Source organism: Microtus oregoni, unplaced genomic scaffold, assembly GCF_018167655.1.
Source record: "Microtus oregoni isolate MIOR12 unplaced genomic scaffold, Mior012 000007F_ref0000211, whole genome shotgun sequence".
Taxonomy (NCBI): Eukaryota; Metazoa; Chordata; class Mammalia; order Rodentia; family Cricetidae; genus Microtus; species Microtus oregoni.
In genome coordinates, this window is record NW_024543066.1 from 58,276,220 (window position 1) to 58,298,966 (window position 22,747).

At 40.6% G+C, this 22,747-nt stretch overlaps 1 protein-coding gene across 4 annotated transcripts in view; it reads left to right on the top strand.

Moving 5' to 3' along the window:
- Window positions 1-22,747, top strand: part of LOC121450566 (aryl hydrocarbon receptor nuclear translocator) — a 69,556-nt gene that overhangs the window by 28,140 nt on the left and 18,669 nt on the right. For 3 of the 4 annotated variants that reach the window (XM_041655665.1, XM_041655663.1, XM_041655668.1), the window contains 7 exons: window positions 4,494-4,538; window positions 11,632-11,845; window positions 13,826-14,039; window positions 15,524-15,626; window positions 18,935-19,000; window positions 19,925-20,010; window positions 21,917-21,993. In XM_041655665.1, coding sequence (XP_041511599.1) covers window positions 4,494-4,538; window positions 11,632-11,845; window positions 13,826-14,039; window positions 15,524-15,626; window positions 18,935-19,000; window positions 19,925-20,010; window positions 21,917-21,993 — 805 coding nt within the window. The remainder of the gene's footprint in view (window positions 1-4,493; window positions 4,539-11,631; window positions 11,846-13,825; window positions 14,040-15,523; window positions 15,627-18,934; window positions 19,001-19,924; window positions 20,011-21,916; window positions 21,994-22,747) is intronic. The other variant, XM_041655664.1, reaches the window with a different exon arrangement.

Below are 22,747 nucleotides of genomic sequence, written 5' to 3' on the forward strand. Positions count from 1 at the left end.
TTAATAAATAAATAATTTAAGCTCAATCCCTAAGTCCAACTGTGAAAGGAAGGACTTATTCCCGAAAGTTACCCCCTTCCACACACACTGTGTCACTCAGGTGCCTGTACTTATACACATGTACATCATATAGATGCACATAATGATAATAAATAAGAATTTAGAAAATACTAAATTTTTGGATGAGGAGATGGCTCAGGGTCTAAAGTACTTATACCCAGAACTCACATAAAATCTTGATACAATATCCCAAGAGTCGATAATCCTAGTGCATCCTTTGGAGAGACAGAACAAGACGGGAGAATAGCCAAAAGCCCATGAATCAGCTAACTTGATGTGTGCAGAGTGAACAATAGAGTCATCCTATCTCAGACCAGGCATAGACCAACACCTGAGGCTGTCCTACCTTCCCATGCACCACATACATCCCAGCTGTAACCACTGGGATAAGTAATTTTATTTTTAAATGTTATATTTATTTGAGTACTTTAAAAAATGATTTATTTTTAATTATGCTTATATGTGTCTGTGTATGGGAATACACATGTGAGTGTTGGGTGTCAAGAGAGGCTGGAAGAGCAGCAAGCACACTTCACCACTGAACTGTTTCTCTAGCCCAGTGAATATTGATTTAAGATTTTATTACATTCATTGATTGATTAATTGACAGAGAAAGAGAGAAAGAGCTGCATTCTACACGTGGAACTTAGAGCACAACTTCTGGGGGTGGATTCTTGCCTTTAATCCACTGAGCCACCCTACCCGCACTTCTGTGAATCCTTATTAATAGTATTTATTCATTGTTGACCCTGCCTGTCTGGGGTCCACTTTGAGGCTACTGATCTAGAGAACTGAGAAGCAGATTAATTTAAAACTCTTAGAAACAGTGTTGGCAGTGTATAGGGCTGGTTGAAGAAAACAGGTAGGTAGGCAGAAAGGAGGGAGGTAGACAGAAGCTGCTGAACTATTAGGGCAGCTATGAAATCATTAGTCCTTGGGCACAGAGAAGTGGCCTTGGCACTAGGTGAAGAGTTTATTAAAAATGTCTTGAAATAAATGAAATCTTAAGGATACAAATGGTCTCCAAAGTGAAAAGTTAGTTATTGATTTTTGTGGTAATGATCTAGATTCTATTAAAAAGTCAAACCATAAAACTGGTGACACAGGCCTTTAATCCCAGTACCCAGGAGGCAGAGACAGGTGGATCTCTGATTTCAAGGCCAGCCTGGTCTACAGAACTAGTTCCAGGACAGCTAGGGCTGTTATACACAGAAAGCCCCGACTCCGAAAAAAACCAAAAACTGGATGTGGTTGGACACTTGTAATCTCCGTGCTCTAGAGGCAGAGGCAAACTATCAGAAGTCTGTGTTAGGGTCCTGGAGATGACAGGGATTCGATTCCCAGCACTCACATGGTTTGCAACCATCTATGAGTCCAGTTCCAGGGGATCCAATACCCTTCTCTGTACTTGCATGCCCATGCCCTCTTCTGGGCCTTGAATGCTTGTGGTGCACATGCATACATAATAAGCAAAACATACAGAAAAATAAAAATAGATACTTTATGTATTTAAGGCTATCCTGGACTAAAGAGCAAGTTCCAGATCATTAAGGCATGTAGTATAGGTTCACAATCTATTGATTGATTGAAAAATCTAGGAATCAATAAAAACACAACCTGGAGTATTTTAATCTACCTATTCCTGTTCTGTTCAGAAAAACTGGAGTATGCAAAATATGGCTACTAAAAGGATTTTTAAAACAAAAATTCATTTCTTTTGGGGCTGGAGAGATGGCTCAGAGGTTAAGAGCATTGCCTGCTTTTCCAGAGGTCCTGAGTTCAGTTCCCAGCAACCACATGGTGGCTCACAACTATCTGTAATGAGGTCTGGTGCCCTCTTCTGGCCTGCAGGCATACACGTAGACAAAATATTTTATACATAATAAATAAATAAATAAATATTTTTTTTTTAAATTTTATTTCTTTCTTTTTTAAGTTGGTTTTTCAAGACAGGGTTTCTCTGTGTAGCCCTGGAATTCTCTCTGTAGACGAGGCTGGTCTCAAACTCAGAACTCAGAGATCCGCCTACTTCTGCCTTCTGGGTGCTGGGATTAAAGGCATGTGCCACCACCACCAGAGGCTCTTCTAAATCATTTTAAAACATGGCCTATTAATATTCTGTCTTTAAACAATAGTTGAGTGTGCATATGTTTGTGTCTGTCTGCATGTTGTGCATATGAGGACATGTGCCTTTGGAAGCCATAGGGTTCCCCAGAGTTTGATTTATAGGCAGTTGTGAGCTGTTCACCATTAAGTGCTAGGAACCAAACCCAAATCCTCTTCCAGAACAGTGTGTGCTCTTAATCTCTGAGCAATATCTCTAGTCTCTTTTTTTGAGCTAAGATTTCACCATCCTTGTCTTTTCTGGAACCTTCAGGTGTTATTTTGCCTCTGTTTTCCAAGTACTGGCATTAAAGTCAGCTCTTCTTTTTCTACTGACCATTTTTTGAGTAAGTATATGTGCATACAAAGTCCAGAGGGACAACTTTAGGTGTCATTCATCAGGAGCCACCACCTTTCTCTCCTTCTGCCCCCTGCCCTCAGACAGGGTCTCATTTCTCTGTCTTGGGATGCACCAAATTGGCTAGGCTGCTGTTAAGCTCCTGGGATCCTCCTATCTCTGCCTTCCCAGTGCCAAGGTTCCAAGGATTTTACGTTTCTATTTTATTAGAATTTCTCCATATATTCTTAAAACATAATAATAATAAAAATAAAGCTCATTGTTATTAATATTTTTTTAAATATTTATTTATTATGTATACAATATTCTGTGTGTATGCCTGAAGGCCAGAAGAGGGCGCCAGACCTCTTTACAGATGGTTGTGAGCCACCATGTGGTTGCTGGGAATTGAACTCAGGACCTTTGGAAGAGCAGGCAATGCTCTTAACCACTGAGCCATCTCTCTAGCCCTCCATGCTCATTGTTATTAATATTAAACTCAGTTTTTGCTCTTTTGCAAATTCTTAGGCACAAGCAGTTCTCCTGTTTCATTATCCCTAGTAGCTGAGACTATAAGGCCCCTGCCTCCTGCTGTGTCAATCCTAACAGAGTCTTAACTTATTTTATTTGCATGACTGCTTTTATTGTCTTTGTTTATGTGAGATAATCTCTGGCCTGTTGCTCAGTTCTCATGTTCATATGTGTTCTAACATTGAGATACATACTCCCTGTCATCTTAAATTTTTTTTCTTTAAATTCACTTATTTTATCTGTATATCTCTTGCCTGCATGCATGTCTCTGCAGCTGGTGCTCTTAACTACTGGCTGTCTCTCCAGCCCCATTGTTGTCATTTTGAATAGAGTTTACTTAGAAAACTTATTTGAGGCTTATCTCTCTTAAAGTAATAAGTACTGATTGAGTAAATTAGCTAATACCTTGTTTTTCAGTTGCTACCGCACACCTCTTTTTTTGGGGGTGAAGATTTTGAGATGATCTTTGTACATAGCCCTGGTTGTTCTGGAACTCACTATGTAGACCAGGCTGGCCTTGAGATCCTCTAGTGCTGAAATTAAAGACATGTACCACCACACCTACTCTCTGCCACCTGCCACCCAGTCTTAACAATATCTTGGTTTTTTGGAAGAATTTAGTGATAACTTCTGTCTTTCTCCAAGGGAGAAGGAATTGATATTGATTAAACTACAGAAAAAGTGCTAAGGTGACCAAACCAGAATCGATTAGCTTAGGAGTATGTCAGTGATAGAGAAAATGATGCAAGAAGATATGCTCTTGGTTTAAGGATATAAATTCATGAGTAACATCTGGTCATCGTCCAGCTAGATGGCTCAGCATATAACTCATACCACCAAGCCTGAGGACCTAAGTTCTAACCCCCAAATCTCATGATGAGAGAACAGACCCACAAATTGCCCTCTAACATCTACGTATACTCTTGACATGCATATGCACGCACACAGATTCACTAAACATTACACTGGGAAAAACAAATCTGGTCATCATTTTGTGTGTGTGTATGTGTGCGTGTTTATGTTAGGGAATTATATTTCTGGTCAGTTGTTTGAAGCTGCTTGATTTAGTCACTGTAGAATATTGTGTGGGTATGACTTTCTTCCCAGGTTGGCAGCAGCTTACAAGGATGATCATCCTGAGCTCCCTGACTGGCTCCTCTTCAAACTCTGTCTTTGGTCTCTAGAGAGATGGGCTGGCAAAATGTTTTTCTGAGTTGCGATCATGAAAGTTCCTGATTGGCCTTGCCTTTTGTCTTATAAGTTACTTAAAAAAAATGGTTCTGTAGATTATAAGCAAGGTTCCTGCTTGTATCTCCTTTTCCTTCCTTTTCTCTGTATCCATTTGATTTCTTTTTTCCCATTTGCATGTTATTTTTCTCCTCCTTTCATCCACCCTTTCTCTCTTCTCTCATTTCTTCGTTTTTATTTTAATTTTCGCTTAGTTCACCAATTCTGTTTTTAGGTCGGATGATGAGCAGAGCTCTGCGGATAAGGAGAGACTGGCCAGGTAGGAACTGTGTGTTAGCATGAAGCAGATGCTGCTGTTCTTCTTACCTTTGTCTCACCCATCATTTCTTCCCCTTTCTGTATTTTCTCTTATCTGTGGCAAAAAAAAAAAGGACACAATTTTTAACAAGTTTGGGTGTAACAGGAACTTCGGCTACCCCTTCAGAAAGTTGTTAAGCCGGGCAGTGGTGGCAGACTCTTTTAATCCCAGGTGTGACGAAGCAGAGGCAGGTGGATCTCTGTGAGTTTCAGACCAGCCTGGTCTACAGAGTGAGTTCTAAGACAGAGTAACCCTGTCTTGAAAAACATAAAAACAAACAAACTAAAAAGAACAAAGATTAGAAATTGCTGTATTCGTTATTTTTAATTTTTAATTTTCTCTATTACTAAATTCACAGAATGAAAAGGATTTAGAAATAATGTAGTGGGGGCTGGAGAGATGGCTCAAAGTTTAAGAGCAAGCACTGGCTGCTCTTCCAGAGGTCCTGAGTTCAGTTCCCAGCAACCACATGATGCCTCACAACCATCTGTAATGAGATCTGGTGCCCTTTTCTGGCATTCAGGTATACATGCAGGCAAAACATTGTACAATTATGTATATTGTATACCTAATAAATAAATCTTTAAAAAATAAAGAAATAATGTATTGGTGCTTTAACAGAAAAATACTCTATTAGAATACCTCTAATCGCCATTAATTCCCAATATTTAGGACATAGCACTTACTTTGCACTTCCCTATGTAGACTTCCAGACTAGATTACTCTGTCAGCAGAACTGATTGAATCCTTGTCATTTCTGAGGAAAGTTTTAGCTACCTTAGTATGACTGTTTAAAGATGGAGAGATTGCTTGGTCTGTAAAGCATGCTGTGCAGGCATGAGTACCAGAGTTTTGTCCTCAGAACCCACTAAAAAGGAGGGTGTGGGTTTATAACTCTGCATATGTGTGTGATTCTAGCACAAAAGGGAAGCAGCAGCAAGCAAATCCCTCAAGTCACCAGGCAGCTATGCTAGCTTAGTAGTCAAACCCAAGTCCCACTGAGAGATGCTGACTTAGAAAACAAGGTGGGAGGCGGGTGTCTTAAGAACTAACACCTGTGTGGTGACACACACCTTTATTCCCAGCACTCAGGAGGCAGAGGTAGGCAAATCTCTGTGAGTTTGAGGCCAGCCTGTTCTACAAAGCGAGTTCCAGAACAGCCAAGATATACAGAAAAACCCTGTCTTGGAAAACCAAAAATAAAAAAAAGTAACTCCTGAGATTTGCCTTTTTCCACATCCATGCACACAAGTGCTCACATACACTCCTGCAGTGTGCATTTGTGCACACATTACTTCTCTGGACGTCACACTCAAATTTGTCAGGTACAAAGAAAATGGATACTTTAAATTTGAGAGTAGATTTTTTTCTATGTCCCAAGCAAGGCAACTAAATATGAACCTATGTAGTGGGACCTTTTAGTGTTTTGGAAAGAGACTTTACAATCAGCCCATCTTTCCTCTTTCAAGACAGGGTCTTGTGTACCTATGCTGGCCTTAAACTCATGGTTCTCCTGCTTCTGCCTTCCAATTACTAGGATTCTGGGTATGTGCCATCATGTCCAGATAAATAATCTCTACAGTCAGATTTTCTTTTGAAGGGAGTACTAGGGGTTGGAGTTAGCTTTGTGTGCTATGGATGAACACTGTGCCCCTCCCTCTGTTAGTTCTCTTTAGGCTACTGATCATGATAGAGAAATACTGCTTTACACCCAAACCTTTCTGGTCTGCTCTTTGAGTTGGCATGCCTTACTAGTAACTGGATTATTAATACAAATATTTTTACTATTTTCCCCCTATATTACTTCTTCAAGCTGGGCCACAGATTCATTCTAGGGCTATCTCAACTCATGCCTACTACTGCTAATGCTTCTACCCTTCAGAGACCTGACTCAACATGACAGTTGTGAAGAAAGCATTGCACGGAGGAGGAGGAAAGCTCTGGGAAAGCCTTTAATCCTTTGACTTCATTTATCTCATTTTATAAGAAGTACATTTGTGTTAGATTAGTGTGGGGGTTTTTTTTGTTGTTGTTTTGATTTGGTTTTTGGGTTGTTTGGTGTGTCTCTCTCTCTCCCCCCACCATCTCTCTCCCCCTCTCTCCCCGTCTCTACAGAATAGATCCGTAAGTGGTAAAGAAGTACATAAAGATGGTAAAGCCAAGTTGTTCAGCCAGGAGCCAAAACGCAGCCTGTTCGGCTTTCTCTTTGAGGTTTTCTCTTCCATTATCATGGAAGCCCCTGAACAACCTTTTAACTTTCTGGAATTCCTGATTGTCAACTGACTCTTAGCTTATTCCTCTTAACAGTCACATTGTAATTCTGCCTCAGTTTGAAGATCTTTGTTATCTCGGTTAAAATCTGTTACCCTGGTGAAATCCAAGTTCTCTTTCCATGCTTTCAATTCTACATCTCCCTACTGTACTTCTAATCCCTACATACATTCTGCCCTGTCTGCCGACCCACATGATAACTTTGTACTCTTCAGTTCAGTGCACTGCCAAACCCAGATACGAAGGTAGGACTTTTGTGCATTAGCGTAACAAATAAAATTCCAGAATCTTTCAGTTCTGCATTTTAATGTCATAGAAACTTACAACAAAGCAGCATTTAGTATACTTGTAGTAATAAGAGCGGCGGGGCTGCATCCCCAGCACCCCAGCCGCCTGGCTAGCTTATGCCCCGAAATAACAACACACAAATTGTATTCATTTAAACACTACTTGGCCCTTTAACTCTAGCCCTTACTGGCTAATTCTGATATCCCGATTAACCCATCTCTAATAATCTGTGAGCACCGGTCTTACCAGGAAGAGTCTAGCCTACGTCCATCCTGGGTCGGAGCTTCATCGCGTGTGAGCGGGGCATGGCGTCTCTCTGAGGCGTCTGCCCCCGAGAGGAGAGCTGTCGAGTCTGAGCTCACTTCCTCTTCCTCCCAGCATTCTGTTCTGCTTACTCCACCCACCTATGTTCTAACCTATGAGGGCCAGCCAAGCAGTTTCTTTATTTTTTTTAACCAATGACCTTGCTCCATCATATACTAAGAGAACTTATGCTATCATGTTTTCTTTTTTCTTCCTTTTTTTCTTTTTGAGACAGGTCTCACTTTGTAGCCCTGGCTGTCGTGGAGCTCACAGAGATCCTTCTGCCTCTACCTCTTGAGTACTGGGATTAAAGACGGATGCCACCATATGTGGCTTCTCTTTCCCCTTTCCCTCTCCCTCTTCCTTTCTGTCTTTTCTTTTTCTTTCTTTCTTTTTTTTTCAGAATCTCCTTTTTATTTTTTATTTTATTTTTTTATTGAAAAAAAATTTCTGCCTCCTCCCAGCCTCCCATTTCCCTTCCCCTCCTCCCACTCCTCTCCCTCTCCCCCCACTCCTCTCCCCCTCCCTCTCCAGTCCGAAGAACAGTCAGGGTTCCCTGCCCTGTGGAAAGTCCAAGGTCCTCCCCCCTCCATCCAGGTCTAGGAAGGTGAGCATCCAAACTGGCTAGGCTCCCACAAAGCCAGAACATGAAGTAGGATCAAAACCCCGTGCCATTGTCCTTGGCTTCTCATCAGCCCTCATTGTCCACCATGTTCAGAGAGTCCGGTTTTATCCCATGCTTTTTCAGTCTCAGTCCAGCTGGCCTTGGTGAGCTCCCAATAGATCAGCCCCACTGTTTCAGTGGGTGGGTGCACCCCTCACAGTCCTGACTTCCTTGCTCATGTTCTCCCTCCTTCTGCTCCTCATTGGGACTTTGGGAGCTCTCATTCCGGTGCTCCAATGTGGGTCTCTGTCTCTATCTCCATCCATCGCCAGATGAAGGTTCTATGGTGATATGCAAGATATTCACCAATATGGCTATAGGATAGGGCCATTTCAGGTTCCCTATCCTCAGCTGCCCAAGGAACTAACTGGGGACATCGCCTTGGGCTCCTGGGAGCCCCTCTAGGTTCCAGTCTCTTGCCAACCCTAAGATGGCTCCCTGGCTCCCTTAATTAAGATATATACTTCCGCCGGGCGGTGGTAGCCCACGCCTTTAATCCCAGCACTCGGGAGGCAGAGGCAGGTGGATCTCTGTGAGTTCGAGACCAGCCTGGTCTACAAGAGCTAGTTCCAGGACAGGCTCTAAAATCACAGAGAAACCCTGTCTCGAAAAACCAAAAAATAAATAAATAAATAAATAAATAAAGATATATACTTCCCTGCTCCCATATCCACCCTTCCTTTATTCCAACCATCCCATTTCCCCAAGTGTCTCCCATCCTCCCCTTCTCACTTTTCTCTCCCCATCTCCCCTTACCCCCATCCTACCCCACCCCCACAATCCAATTTTTTGCCCGGCAATCTTGTCTACTTCCCATATCCAGGATAACTATATGTTTTTCTTTGGGTTCACCTTCTTATTTAGCTTCTTTAGGATCACAAATTATAGACTCAATGTCCTTTATTTATGGCTAAAAACCAAAGCCCAGACTATTATACCCAGCTAAGCTTTTGTTCACTATAAATGGAGAAAACAAAATTTTCCAGGATAAAAACAAATTTAAACAATATGTAGCCACAAATCCAGCCTTACAGGAAGTAATAGAAGGAAAATCACAAACCAAGGAGTCCAACATTACCAACACTGCCCACAATAACTCAGACATATAGAGACCCTTCACCAGCACAACTCGAAGAAGGGAAACACACAAACTCTACTACCAAAAAAATGACCGGAGTTAAAACCACTGGTCATTAATATCACTTAATATCAATGGACTCAACTCACCTATAAAAAGGCACAGGCTAAGAGATTGGATACGAAAACAGGATCCAACATTCTGCTATTTACAAGAAACACACCTCAACCGCAAAGACAGGCATCTACTCAGAGTAAAGGGCTGGGAAAAGGCTTATCAAGCAAATGGACCTAAGAAACAAGCAGGTGTGACCATACTAATTTCTAACAAAGTCGACTTCAAACAAAAATCAATCAAAAGAGATGGAGAGGGACATTTTATACTCATAACAGGATGAAGTCTCAATCCTGAATATCTATGCCCCTAATATAAAAGCACCCACGTACATAAAAGAAACATTACTAAAACTCAAGGCAGTCATCAAACCACACGCACTAATAGTAGGAGACTTCAACACTCCTCTCTCACCAATGGACAGGTCAATCAGACAGAAACCTAACAGAGAAATAAGAGAATTAATGGAGGTAATGAATCAAATGGACTTAACAGACATCTATAGAACATTCCACCCAAATAGGAAAGAAGATACCTTCTTCTCTGCAGCTCATGGAACCTTCTCAAAAATTGACCACATACTCGGTAACAAAGCAAACTTCCACAGTTACAAAAAAATATTAGTAACCACCTGTGTCTTATCGGATCACCGTGTATTAAAGTTAGAATTCAACAACAATGCTACTCCCAGAAAGCCTACAAACCCATGGAAACTGAACAGTCAACTACTGAACCATACCTGGATCAAGGAAGAAATAAAGAAAGAAATTAAAGTCTTCCTTGAATTCAATGAAAATAAAGAAACAACATACTCAAACCTATGGGACACTATGAAAGCAGTCCTAAGAGGACAGTTCATAGCACTAAGTGCCCACTTAAAGAAAATGGAGAAAGCACATTTTGGAGACTTAACAGCCCACCTGAAAGCTCTAGAAAAAAAAAAAGCAGACTCACCTAGGAGGAGTAGAAGACTGGAAATAATCAAACTGAGGGCTGAAATCAACAAAATAGAAACACAGAAAACAATCCAAAGAATCAATGAAACAAAAAGCTGGTTCCTGGAGAAAATCAACAGGATTGATAAGCCCCTATCCAAATTAATCAAACGGCAGAGAGAGAATATGCAAATTAATAAGATCAGAAATGAAAAGGGGGACATAACCACAGACACAGGAAATTCTTTTTTTGTTTTTTAGCACAGTTTTATGTATTCCAAGCTGGCCATGGACTTGATATGTAGCCAAGAATGAATTTAAACTTTTGATCCACTCAAATGCTGGGATTATAGGTTTATACAATTACACCTGTTTTATGAGCTGCTGGAGATCAAACCCAGAGCTTTGTGTATGCCAAACAAGTACTCGACTAGCTGAAGTAAATTCCCAATCTGAGGTGGTGGTTGCTGCTGCTTTTTCTTCTCCTCCTTTAAAAGGGGCAGGGAGCAGGGGTAGTTTTGAGACCAGTATTGCTGTGTAGCCCAGACTGGTCTTAAACTCACTTTGAAGTTCATGATGATTCTCTTGTCTTAGCCTCTCAGTTGCTGGGATTATAGACAGGCGTGTGCCACCATGCCTGGCCTCATTTGGTTCTTTTAGAACAGGCTATTACTATGTAGTTTAAGTTCCCCTAGATCTTACTATATAGCTCTTACTGTATAGCTTACTGTATACCTCAGACTTAAAATTCTTGTGCAGGAATTATAAGCATGTGCTATTCATGTCTGGCCTCTGTACTATTACTTCTTTCATCAGCTATTGATCTACTTCAATTAGCAAAAGTCGGTCATTTTCTAGCCTTCAGGTGTTTTAATTAGTAACCATGCAGTCAGTGAAGCTGAGACTTGCTCCCTTAGGAACTTAAGTAAATGAAATCAACATTTAAAAAAATTATTATTTCTAGTGTTTGTTTGTTGTTTGAGACAGCATTTCTCTGTGTAAGTCTGGCTGTCCTAGAACTCACTCTGTAAACCATTCGGGCCTTGAACTCAAGAGATCTCCCTGTCTCTGCCTCCTGAGTTCTGGGATTAAAGGCGTGTGCCACCATGCCCATCTTTAACTATTATTTTTAAGACATTTCTTTACTCTGAAGAAATAGTGATCTAGAGGAAGTGGTTTCCTGGAGAGGCATTTTATCCTTGTTCTTTGTCTAGACTTCCTTGGTTTGTTTCATGCTTACTCTGCATGAGGTTGACCTGCTTGACTTCTGAGACTTGAACTTTATTAAAACCTAAGTACTATATCTTTCAGCAGCTGACCTGGTACCCGTATCACTCTCCTGATACCAGAGGGCCAGACATGACCACCTAGAATGGAGCTTCTCTCTCTTTCTCCATGCAGGGAAAATCATAGTGAAATAGAGCGGCGGCGACGGAACAAGATGACAGCTTACATCACAGAACTGTCAGACATGGTACCTACCTGTAGCGCCCTGGCTCGAAAACCAGACAAGCTGACCATCTTACGAATGGCTGTTTCTCACATGAAGTCCTTGAGGGGAACTGGCAACACATCCACTGATGGCTCCTACAAGCCATCTTTCCTCACTGATCAGGTCTCTGGAACTTAAAGTGACTCTGAGTAGATATGTTGAAAGCTTTAGACTAATTTCGTGTGGTTTTTGTTGTTTTGTTTTGTTTTTGAGGTAAGGTCTCATGTGACCTCCAACTTACTATACTGTCAGCAGCGACATTGGCCTGATCTCTTGCCTCCACCTCCCACATGTCACCATGACCAGCTTCAGAAGTTTGCTCAGGAAACAGCAGACCACATGGAAAAATGAATTTCAGAGCCAGGCAGTGGTGGCACACGCCTTTAATTCTAGCACTCAGGAGGCTCAGACAGGCAGATCCCTATGAGTTCGAGGCCAGCCCAGTCTGCAGCACTAGTTCCAGGACAACAGACTTGAAACTCCACTCCTCCCCCCCAAAAAAGAAAAAGAATTTCGATCTTTGGGTATAACTAAGTATTGGGGTAGTGAGAAGTAGACAAAAGTTGTAAGCACTGTTTAGCAGTAGGTAGTAGGTGTTTTAGATCTTGACTCATACATACAGCCTGTGAAGTGGAAGGAGGCTGACTGCCAGAGAGAGGACCATGTTCACGGAACCAGGATTCCTTAGGTTTAGAATTCTAGAAGATGGAAAAGTTCTGTCTCAGCCCTGAAGCAACTTCTAGTCTAACAGGCAGTCGCTGTTGCTCCATGATACTTCTGTTAAATTTGGTATACACATGAAAACAGATGGCAGAGATAGTTCCGTCATTCAGGAACTCCATGTAAGAGCTATGGCTGTGCTGGAGACCCTTGGTTCAGTCTATGCTACTGCCAGAAGACCTAAATTTGAACATAATACATATTATGTGAGTGGTAAAATTATAAATGAAAAATGATGGAAAGAGGCATATGGAGAGCCGGATGGCTTTTTTGTTAATATTTTATTTGTGGTAAATATAAAGGTGAGATGTCTAAATTTATTTAGTCTCTCTAACCTTGAATGAAAGTAACTGTGGAAGACAAGTTACATTTTAATTAGAAATCCAGGACATGCCTTTAATCCCAGCACTAAGGAAGCCAAGTCCAGCCTGGTTTACACAGAGAATTCTAGGTCGGCCTGAACTATGTAGCAAGACCCTTTTTCAAAAACTAAAAAAGATATATGATTGTTCATAACAAGAAAGCAAAAAAAACACTGAGTTTGATCCCTAACACCAAATACAACTAGACATGGTAGCTCATAACCTGTGATTTTAGCACTAGGGTAGGAGTAAGAAGTTGGAAGTCATCCTCCCAAGGGCCAGCCTTGTATACATAAGACCTTATCTAAAATAAATATGTGTACACATGCAGTGTGTGATTACTGTGACCATGCCTTTTTTAAAAGCCAGTTATTAGCTATACGTGTTAGTTCTAATTCCGTACTTGTAGAGGATTGCCATGAGTCCAAGGCCAGAAGACCCCTGCCCCCCTCCAAAAACTTTATCATTGTAAGCCTTTTTATTCTCCCTTGAGTCTTAAGAAAAAGAGGTAGAGGGGGCTGGAGAGATGGCTCAGTGGTTAAGAACATTGCCCTCTTCTGGCCTGCAGGCATATACACAGGCAGAATATTGTACTCATAATAAATAAATAAATAATTTAAAAAAAAAAAGAGCATTGCCTGCTCTTCCAAAGGTCCTGAGTTCAATTCCCAGCAACCACATGGTGGCTCACAACCATCTGTAATGAGGTCTGGTGCCCTCTTCTGGCCTGCAGACATACACACAGACAGAACATGGTATACATAATAAATAAATAAATATTAAAAAAAAAGAAAAGAAAAGAAAAAGAGGTAGCTAGCATCTTAGAAAAATGGAATAAATATTTATTGTAAAAAACTTTGCCAGTGTATATTTAGGATGGGAACTCATGACTTGGCTGAGATGTGAGCCTGAAATTCGTAATGGAGCAATGTGTATATACAAAGGGTCTTCCTGTTTCTCATGACTAGAAATATATGGTTTTTCAGAGTTCACTGTTGACTTGACTTATTTTCTTAACCAGGAACTGAAACATTTGATCTTGGAGGCAGCGGACGGCTTTCTGTTTATTGTCTCCTGTGAGACTGGCCGCGTGGTTTATGTCTCTGATTCAGTGACTCCTGTTTTGAATCAGCCACAGTCTGAATGGTTCGGGAGCACACTCTATGATCAGGTGCACCCAGACGATGTGGATAAACTCCGAGAGCAGCTGTCTACTTCAGAAAATGCCCTGACAGGTGAGAGTTGGGTGGATAACAAATGAGTGGGGAAAAGTCTTTATTTTGCTGAGGCATTAGAGATATTTAAGCCCTTATATTGGTTTGTTGAATCTGACAGAGCTTATAAAAATTTTCCCTTTATGAATATAATTCTTAAATTTTATTCATGTGCAGAATATCTACTCTGTGGCTTGTTCTTAGAAAATGTTTCATAAGTGGTTGTGTTCTTAAGTTGTTTTGTGTCCTAATTATACTGTTAAAAAAACGGGGAAATTAAAATGTTGCAATAGTTTCCTTCTCCTGTCTCTACATAATAAAAGAACTATCTATGCTTGTATTTCATTTATTATTTGCCATTTTTTTTATACCAACTTGTGCTTGACGTAGTGCTAGGTTCTATGATAATAGATTCTAATATTATAGGAGAGTGGTTATTCATCAGTGTATACGGTACTTGGTTGTTACCCTTGTGTTTCTACTTTGTCATTCTTCCTCCACCCATTTAAATGAGATTTAGTCCTCTGCCAGCATTTGGGTAGAGGAATGAGTGTTATTTGTTCTGGGCAACTGTATAGGAAGTTATAAAATGGAAAGAAATAACTGGTAGTTAAAAATCCATGAAATTCTAATATCTCTGTGGTGGACATGTTTGAATTAATTTTGTAGTTTAGTTTTTTCCTTCTTTTGTGATTTTTGTACATTTTACTTCTCTAGTTTTCTGTTTCCCCAGAGGTTACTGCTGTTTTCTTTTTAGTAAATAAAGGAGAGAAAAGTTTTGTTTTCAGACAGATACGTTTCTTAGCATGTAAAATCACTAGTTTTTAAACAAGGCACCCCACCCCCAAGCCTGAAGATAATTAGTAAACTGGCTAGATGGCTTAGTGGGTAAAGGAGCTTGTTGTGTGAGCCCAGCAACTTCAGCTTAGCCTGCAGAGCCTGGGTGAAGTGGAGGGGAGATAACTCCACAGAGCTGTCCTCTGACCTCATGTATATGAATAGACTCATGCATGCAGCAACAAAAATACTGAAGTTTTGTGAAAAAAAAAATCAAGCATAAGAATACACCTTGCTTGGCCAAAGCAGTGGTGTCACACACTTTAATACCAGTACTTGGGAGGCAGAGGCAGGCAGATCTCTGGGTTTGAGGCCAGCCTGGTCTACAATAATGAGTTCCAGGACAGCCAGGGCTACACAGAGAGCCCTGTTTCCTAAAACCAAAAGAGAGAGCAAGATAGACAGAGAGACACACGCAGTGCCTCCTGCTTCCTCCGGTATTGGAATGGAAATTCCTGCCTTGCCCAGAGACATTTCCAGTGCTGTCTTAGAACTGACAGAGAGTCCTATATGGGGATTGGAGTAGTTGTGGCTTTAAAAAAGAAAAGCATCTCTATCATAAACAAGACGACTGGAGGGCAGGGAAGGGTGCTTCCTTTGCCTCCTGTATCTCCTTCTTTTCCAGTCATAAGAATTAACTTCAGATTGCTCTCCACATCCTCCTCCAGGGCGAATCCTGGATCTGAAGACTGGAACAGTGAAAAAGGAAGGTCAGCAGTCTTCCATGAGGATGTGTATGGGCTCCAGGAGGTCGTTTATTTGTCGGATGAGGTGAGTGTGAAGTTGGGATTGTGTTTTGGTAGGAATAACGAGCAGCTGAGGCTTCCATTCTGTCGAAGGCATTAACATTGAATTCCTAGAGCTACGTTCCTGGTCACAGTGGGTTATATTTAATTCTCAAGAACCTGATGTTTTGTCATAGTTCTAAATAGTCCTTACAGAAACAACACTTAATGTGGCATAGTTGATAGGTCCTGTGTTTCTCCTTAGTTCTGTATTATTACTTTATTTCACAGCTGTGCAATGCAGGAAAAATACTCACACAAAAAATAAAAATAAGTCTTTAAAAAAACTGGATAGAGAATCTGAGGAGATAGTTCAATACTAAGTGCTTTCTGTACAAACATGAGAAACTGAATTTAGTCCCCAAAACCCACAGAGAAAGCTGGACATGATCACTCTGCTCATCCCATTTCTGGAGAGGCCTAGCCAGATTGGTGAACCCAGGTCCTATTGAGAGACTCTGTCTCAAGCATCAAGGTTGAAGGGCCATCTGGAGTGATGGCTCAATGGTTAAGACCTTACCCCTCTCCCACTTACATGTATTCAGACTTCAGACTCAGTATCAACATGCTTCAGCATCTAAGTTTTGGGATTATGGGCATTTTTGTTGTTTTTCAGATTTAAAAAGATACCTTGTGCGTGCATGATATATGTGGATGTGGATTCATGTGTGTGGAGGTTGGAGTACAAATTGTTGGAGGTGGTTTCCTCGTTTGACCATGTGGGTTGAAATAATCCAATTCAGGTCCTAAGACTTGTGTGGCAAGTGCCTTTACCTGATAGGCCATCTCATTGGTTATGTTTTTCAGATTTTTGTTTGTTTGTTTTGGGAGGTTTGGTTTTGTTTTTTGTTTTTGAGATGGGGTTTCTGCCCTTGCTGTCCTGGAACTTGCTCTATAGACCAGACTGGCCTCGAACTCACAGAGAGCCTCCTGCGAGCTGGGATTAAAGGTGTGCATCATCAGGCCTGGTGTTCTTTTGTTAGTTTGGTTTTGGTTTTTTCAGACTTTTGAGATGGAATTTTATGTAACCCAGCTGCCTTGGAACTTCTGCTTTTCCTGCCTATACCTCCCAAGTGTTGGTGCCAAAAAACATTTATGAAAGTCAAAAAATAAGCTCAGATTGCATAGTGTAGCTAGACTATATCCTACTTAGAGAATGTTTAAGAGAAATGGAGTTAAAAAAATTTCCTGGCAAAGGTACAAAATTCAATATTATATAGTTTAATGGTTTAGGATTCAGATTACTATAGTTTGTTTTATTTTAGATGGGATCATATTATGTTGTCCTGGCTTATTTCAAACTCCTGGACTCAAGTTATCCTCTCATTTGAGTTTCCAAGTAGCTTGGGTGTAGAGAGAGTATACCATTGTACTTGACAGAATGTTAGTATTTAGAGACAGGGTCTCACTCGGTAGCCCTGGCTGGTCTGAAATTCGCTATATTGACCAGACTGGTATGAAACTCACAGAGATCTGCCTGCCTCTATGTTCCATGTGCTTTGTTTTGATCCATAGTATTCCATGGATTTGAATTCTAGTTTTGATATTATGAGACATGGTGCTTTGATTTCATCACTTAATACTGGAGATACTATTGTCAAATTTAAAAACGTTGGCATAAGGATTAGCTAGATTGATAGCATGAAAATACTTAGTATTAAATATTATGTATTTAAATACTTAGTATTAAATATTATGTATTTAATATTTAAGTCTATCTAAAATTTACCCATTCATTTCTTTATCCCCTGTTTTTATTTTGTTTTGTTTTGTTTTGAGAGTCTCTTGTAGCCTAGACTGGCCTCAAACTTACTGTACCTGAAGGTAGGTAGCCCCGAGCTCCTGATCTGCTCATCTCTGCCTCCCAAGTGCTGGCATTACATATATGTCACCATGCTTGGCTTCTCTAATTTTTAAAGAAGTGAAAAGCTAGGCATGGTGGCACAGGCCTTTGCCAGCCCTTAAAAGGCTGAGGCAGGAGGATTTCTATAAGGCCAGCATGGCCTATAGTGAGATCTTGTCTTAAAGGAAACAGTCAAGATCTGGTAGTGCATGCTTGTAATCCTAGAACCTTGGAGGCCAAGGGAGGAAGATCATCAGTTCTAGGCTAGCATAAACTACATAATAAGACTCTATCTCTAAAAAATAAAAAATAAAATGAAATAGAAAAGGGGACTTACTGCTCAGTGGTATTGTGCTTGCCTGGGATACACAAAAGGTTTTTTTTTTTTATTTTGTTTTTATTGTTATTCTGTTTGTTTGAATTTTCAGGCCAGAGTTTCTCTGCGTAGTCCTAGCTGTCCTGGAACTAGCTATGTAGACCAGGCTGACCTCAAACTCACAGAGATCCGCCTGCCTCTGCCTCCCGAGTGCTGGGGTTAAAGGTATGTGCTACTACTACCACCTGACTACGCAAAAGTCTTAATACTCTTAAAAACAAAAAAAACAACAACTTTTTTTTTTTTTAGGCCAGGCAGTGGTTGTGGCGCATGCCTTTAATCCCAGCACTCAGGAGGCAGAGGCAGGTGGATCTCTGTGAGTTCGAGGCCATCCTAATCTACAGAGCGAAGTTCCAGGACAGGCTCCAAAGCTACAGAGAAACCCTGTCTCAAAATGCCCCTCCCCCCAAAAAAAGTAAAATTTTTATGTCTTAATACTATTAAAAACAGTTTTTTAAAGTAGTCCACTAAATTGTTGGCATGGTGGTGCTTACCTGTAATCTCATCACTTGGCAGTTAAAGGCAGGCAGACAGGGAGTTTGAGGTCATGCTGTGCTGCACCAGAGCCTGTCTCAAAGGCAGAAAGCCACATAGTGGGGAGAGAGAACCAGCTCCCCTGCATTTTCTTCTGCCCTTTACATGTACACAGTGACCCACACACACACACCAAATAAATGAATTATATATGCAGACATGTGTGTACATGTGTGTTTTTAACTGGTCTGGAAATGTGACATCTTTGGTAGAGTGCTTGTCTAAATGCATGGAGCTATGGGTTCAATATCCAACACCATATAAAGTTGGTGTGTTGGTACGTGCTTGAAATACCATCACTCAGGTACTGGTGGCAGAAGGAAGGGTCAGTTGAAGGCACTCTCTGGGCCTCAGATATTTCCAGGCCAGCCTAGGCGTAAAGGTGCTGTCTCCAATTAAACAAAACAATAAAAATATTAGTTTGACAAGTCATCTTGACTTCCTTGTTGTTGCCAGTTTTATATATATAGTTGGATCTCTTTTCCTCCTGTTGTTATTTATCATAGCCCTGCAAATTTTATTTTTTTGTCTTTTAAAACAGGTGTGGCAATAGCTCCGTGGACCCAGTTTCCATGAATAGACTGAGCTTTTTGAGGAATAGATGCAGGTAAAATCCGTAGCAATGAAAACGGAGTTTACTTTAGCTAACCACTCTCTCTCTTTTACCTCACCGTTACTTACTTTCTAGCAGTGTTTCTCAGCTTATTTCTTATTTTTGTGTTTTCGAGACAAGGTTTCTCTGTGTAGCCCTAGCTTTCCTGGAACTCATTCTGTAGCCGAGGCTGGCCTTGACACAGAGATCCACCTGCCTCTGCCTCCGAGTTCTGCTATTATTTAAAGGTGTGTGTCCAGTTTCTGAACTTAAAAGCTTCTCTTGCTCATTCTGTTTAAGAAAGTTGCTTCTACTTTACCTATTTTTCTTGGTGTGTGTGTGTTTTTGTTATATGGTGTGGTTTACTTCAACAGGGGTTAAAAACTTGGCTATTTTGGGGGTGGGAAAGAGCAGGCACTGAGTAGATAGTTTTCTGGCTCTCCAGGAAGCTGAAGTTAAAGGTGCTTAGACTTTGTTTCCCTAAAATTTGGGCTTCTGGGGTGGCTCATCTGATAAAGGTAATTGCTGCCAACCCTGACAGCTGGCAGTCTCTGGAGCTCACATGGTAGAAGGAGAGAACTGACTTTCTTAGGTTGTCCTCTGACTTCCATGTACCCACACACACATACATACATACATACATACATACATAAACAAGCAAATGGGGCCAGCAAGATGGCTTAGCAGATAAAGTCACTTGCTTCAAAATGAGTTCAGTCCCCACAATCCACGAAAGGGAAGATGGAAAGACTCGATTCCACGGAGTTGTTTTCTCCTCTGACTGCCAACCTCCACAGGTTTTAGGTGGTATATAAAGCCCCACACTTATCATACATATATTAGTACTAATAAATGGATAAGTAAATAAGTGGATGAATGAATGCTTTTAGAGGATAAGTTGACTTCGTAGAACATGCCCCTGTTTCCTATCTCTTCCAGGAATGGCCTTGGCTCTGTGAAGGATGGAGAACCTCACTTTGTGGTGGTCCACTGCACAGGCTACATCAAGGCCTGGCCTCCAGCAGGTAAGAAAGTGATGTCACAATTTCTCTCTTGATGCACTTGCTTACTTAGAAAATTGTCAATTAAAAAGAAAAAAACTTTTGATGGGGTTTTTCTAGGCAGGGTTTCTCTATGTAACAGCTCTGGCTATCCTGGAACTCTCTTTGTAGACCAGGCTTACCTCAAACTCACAGAGATCCTCCTACCTCTGCCTCCTGAGTGCTTGGATTAAAGGTGTGTGCCACTACCTCCTGGCTTTTTTTTTCCTCCTGAATGTGTCATTGGAAACATTAAAAGAGGCTGGAAAGAGGGCTCAGCAGTTAAGAGCACTGACTACTCTTGCAGAAAACCTGGGTACAGTTCTCAGCACCCATATGTTGGGTTACAACCACCTACAACTCCAGTTTGTTGGGATCTGATACCCTCTTCTGTGCCCTGAACTCACACAGGCAAATACACAAAAATAAATAAATCTTTTAAAGTATATTGCTGATACTTACTCATTTTTTAGTATGTAATATCATATATAAAATAGATACTTATTGCTGCCCTGGAACTCCTGAGTTCAAGCAGTTTCCCCATTTCAACCTCTTCCTGGAATTGCCAAACATGAACAAACAAATAACCAAGTAACTATTATATTATAGTTTTAAAATGTCCAAATTCATAATATTTTACACTAAATACTATGTCTTTAAGCAGTTGTGGCAAAGAAACACTGGAATTTTATTTTACTTTAGACAGGGTCTCACTATGTAACCCTGGATATCGTGGAACTCTTTATATAGACCAAGCTAGCCTCAGACTCACACAGTTCCACCTGCCTTTGCCAGTTAAATGCTAGGATTAAAGGTGTGCCATCACTATGCCCAGCTGGAAACATTAGAATGTCATGCAATTAATTTGGGCAAACTGAAATGGGAGCGAGGCTTTGAGGAGTAAATGGAAAATTTCTTGATTGCAGTAATTTTAAAAGGGGACTTTTCTCTGGAAAGTGTAGATGTGAGTAGAATACTTTTATTTGAATTTGAGATTAAATCAGAGATGCGACAAAGGTGGTATTGTGTTCAGATCAGATTTTTGTTTTGTCTTAAGAAGGTGCTCTCCTACCTCGGCCTCACAAGTGTCAGGATTACAGACTTGATTTTCCATGCCTAGCAAAATCAGCTTTCCAAATCTTACCTTCTTTAGTACTTCCCCACTGGAAGAGTGTTATTGGGAAATGGGCATTTACAGAAGCCGGAAATGCAGAGAAAAGAGAGACAAGTTGGTTTTTTTTTTTTTAAATATATTTATTTATTCATTATGTATACAGTATTCTGTCTGTGTGTATGCCTGCAGGCCAGAAGAGGGCACCAGACCCCATTACAGATGGTTGTGAGCCACCATGTAGTTGCTGGGAATTGAACTCAGAACCTTTGGAAGAGCAGGCAATGCTCTTAACCTCTGAGCCATCTCTCCAGCCCCGAGAGACAAGTTTTAATTATTATTTATTTTATGTGTATGGGTGTTTTGTCTGCATGTATGTCTGGGCACCACCTGTTTGCCTGGTGCCCCCAAAGTCCAGAAAACAGTATAAGATCCCCTGGGATTGGAGTTACAGATGGTTTTGAGCTGCTGTGTGGGTGCTGGGAATTAAACCTGGGTCCTCTGGAAGAGCCAGTGATCTTAACCACTGAGCCTTTTCTCAACTCCTGTTTTTAAGAAAATTTTAAGAAAAAATTAACATTGTTTTGGAAAAACTGCATTTTCTTTCTGGCATTATGTCAGCAGTTTAACCTATGGTAAGTTACTTGATCTTTACATCAGTTTTCTTATCTATGATTTGGTATAATATATCCTGAAATGTATTGGTGAACCTTTAGTCACTTGCCTTTAAAGGGATTTGAGTTTGAGATCTCTGAGTCATTCTTGTTTTCCTTCACGAAGGTGTCTCCCTCCCAGACGATGACCCAGAGGCTGGCCAGGGGAGCAAATTCTGCCTAGTGGCCATTGGCAGGTTGCAGGCAAGTGTGAATCTTCACGTCTATGTTGCTTTCAGATCAGGAAATAAATCTTTGCAGGACTTATTTGTGTTAATTTTTTTTACTCTGTGAATACATAGAAAAAATCCATAAATCTAAAAATCTGAAAAAATATGTTATTTATAGTAAACCTTGCTTATTCTCAGATTTGCCAAAAGTCAAGAGCGTGAAAGAGGGTGTTGATACTGCTGCTGACACTTCCCTGTGTTGTGTATACCTCCAGCTTATAGATTCAAGGGATCCTTTCACGTTAGCCTTTGAGAGCTTGGAGTTTAGGAAGGCAACACCATGCCAGGCTTTGCTTGACTCTGTTATTTATAGTTTTGCAGTAGTTACTTTTCCATTTCTGGTTAATTTCTTTTGTCCCTGTGCAAAACAAGTACAATTGGTTTTCTTTTGTTATTACATGCCTTATGATAGATTTTAAAAAATATTTTTAAAGTTTATTTTTATTTTGTTTATGGGTATTTTGCTTGCATGTATGTGTACCACTTGACCTGCCATATGGGTGCTAGGACTTGTATAGGTGGACTTTTCTGTCCCACCGTCCAGTTCCCAAATAGCCACACAGATACTTAATATTAATTATAAATGCTTGACAAACATATATATAATTTATAACATTTTTATGTTATCTTTATTATTATGTATATAGTATTCTGCCTGCAAGCTTGCCTTCAGGCCAGAAGAGGGCACCAGATCTCATTACAGATGGTTGTGAGGCTTAGGCTCATTT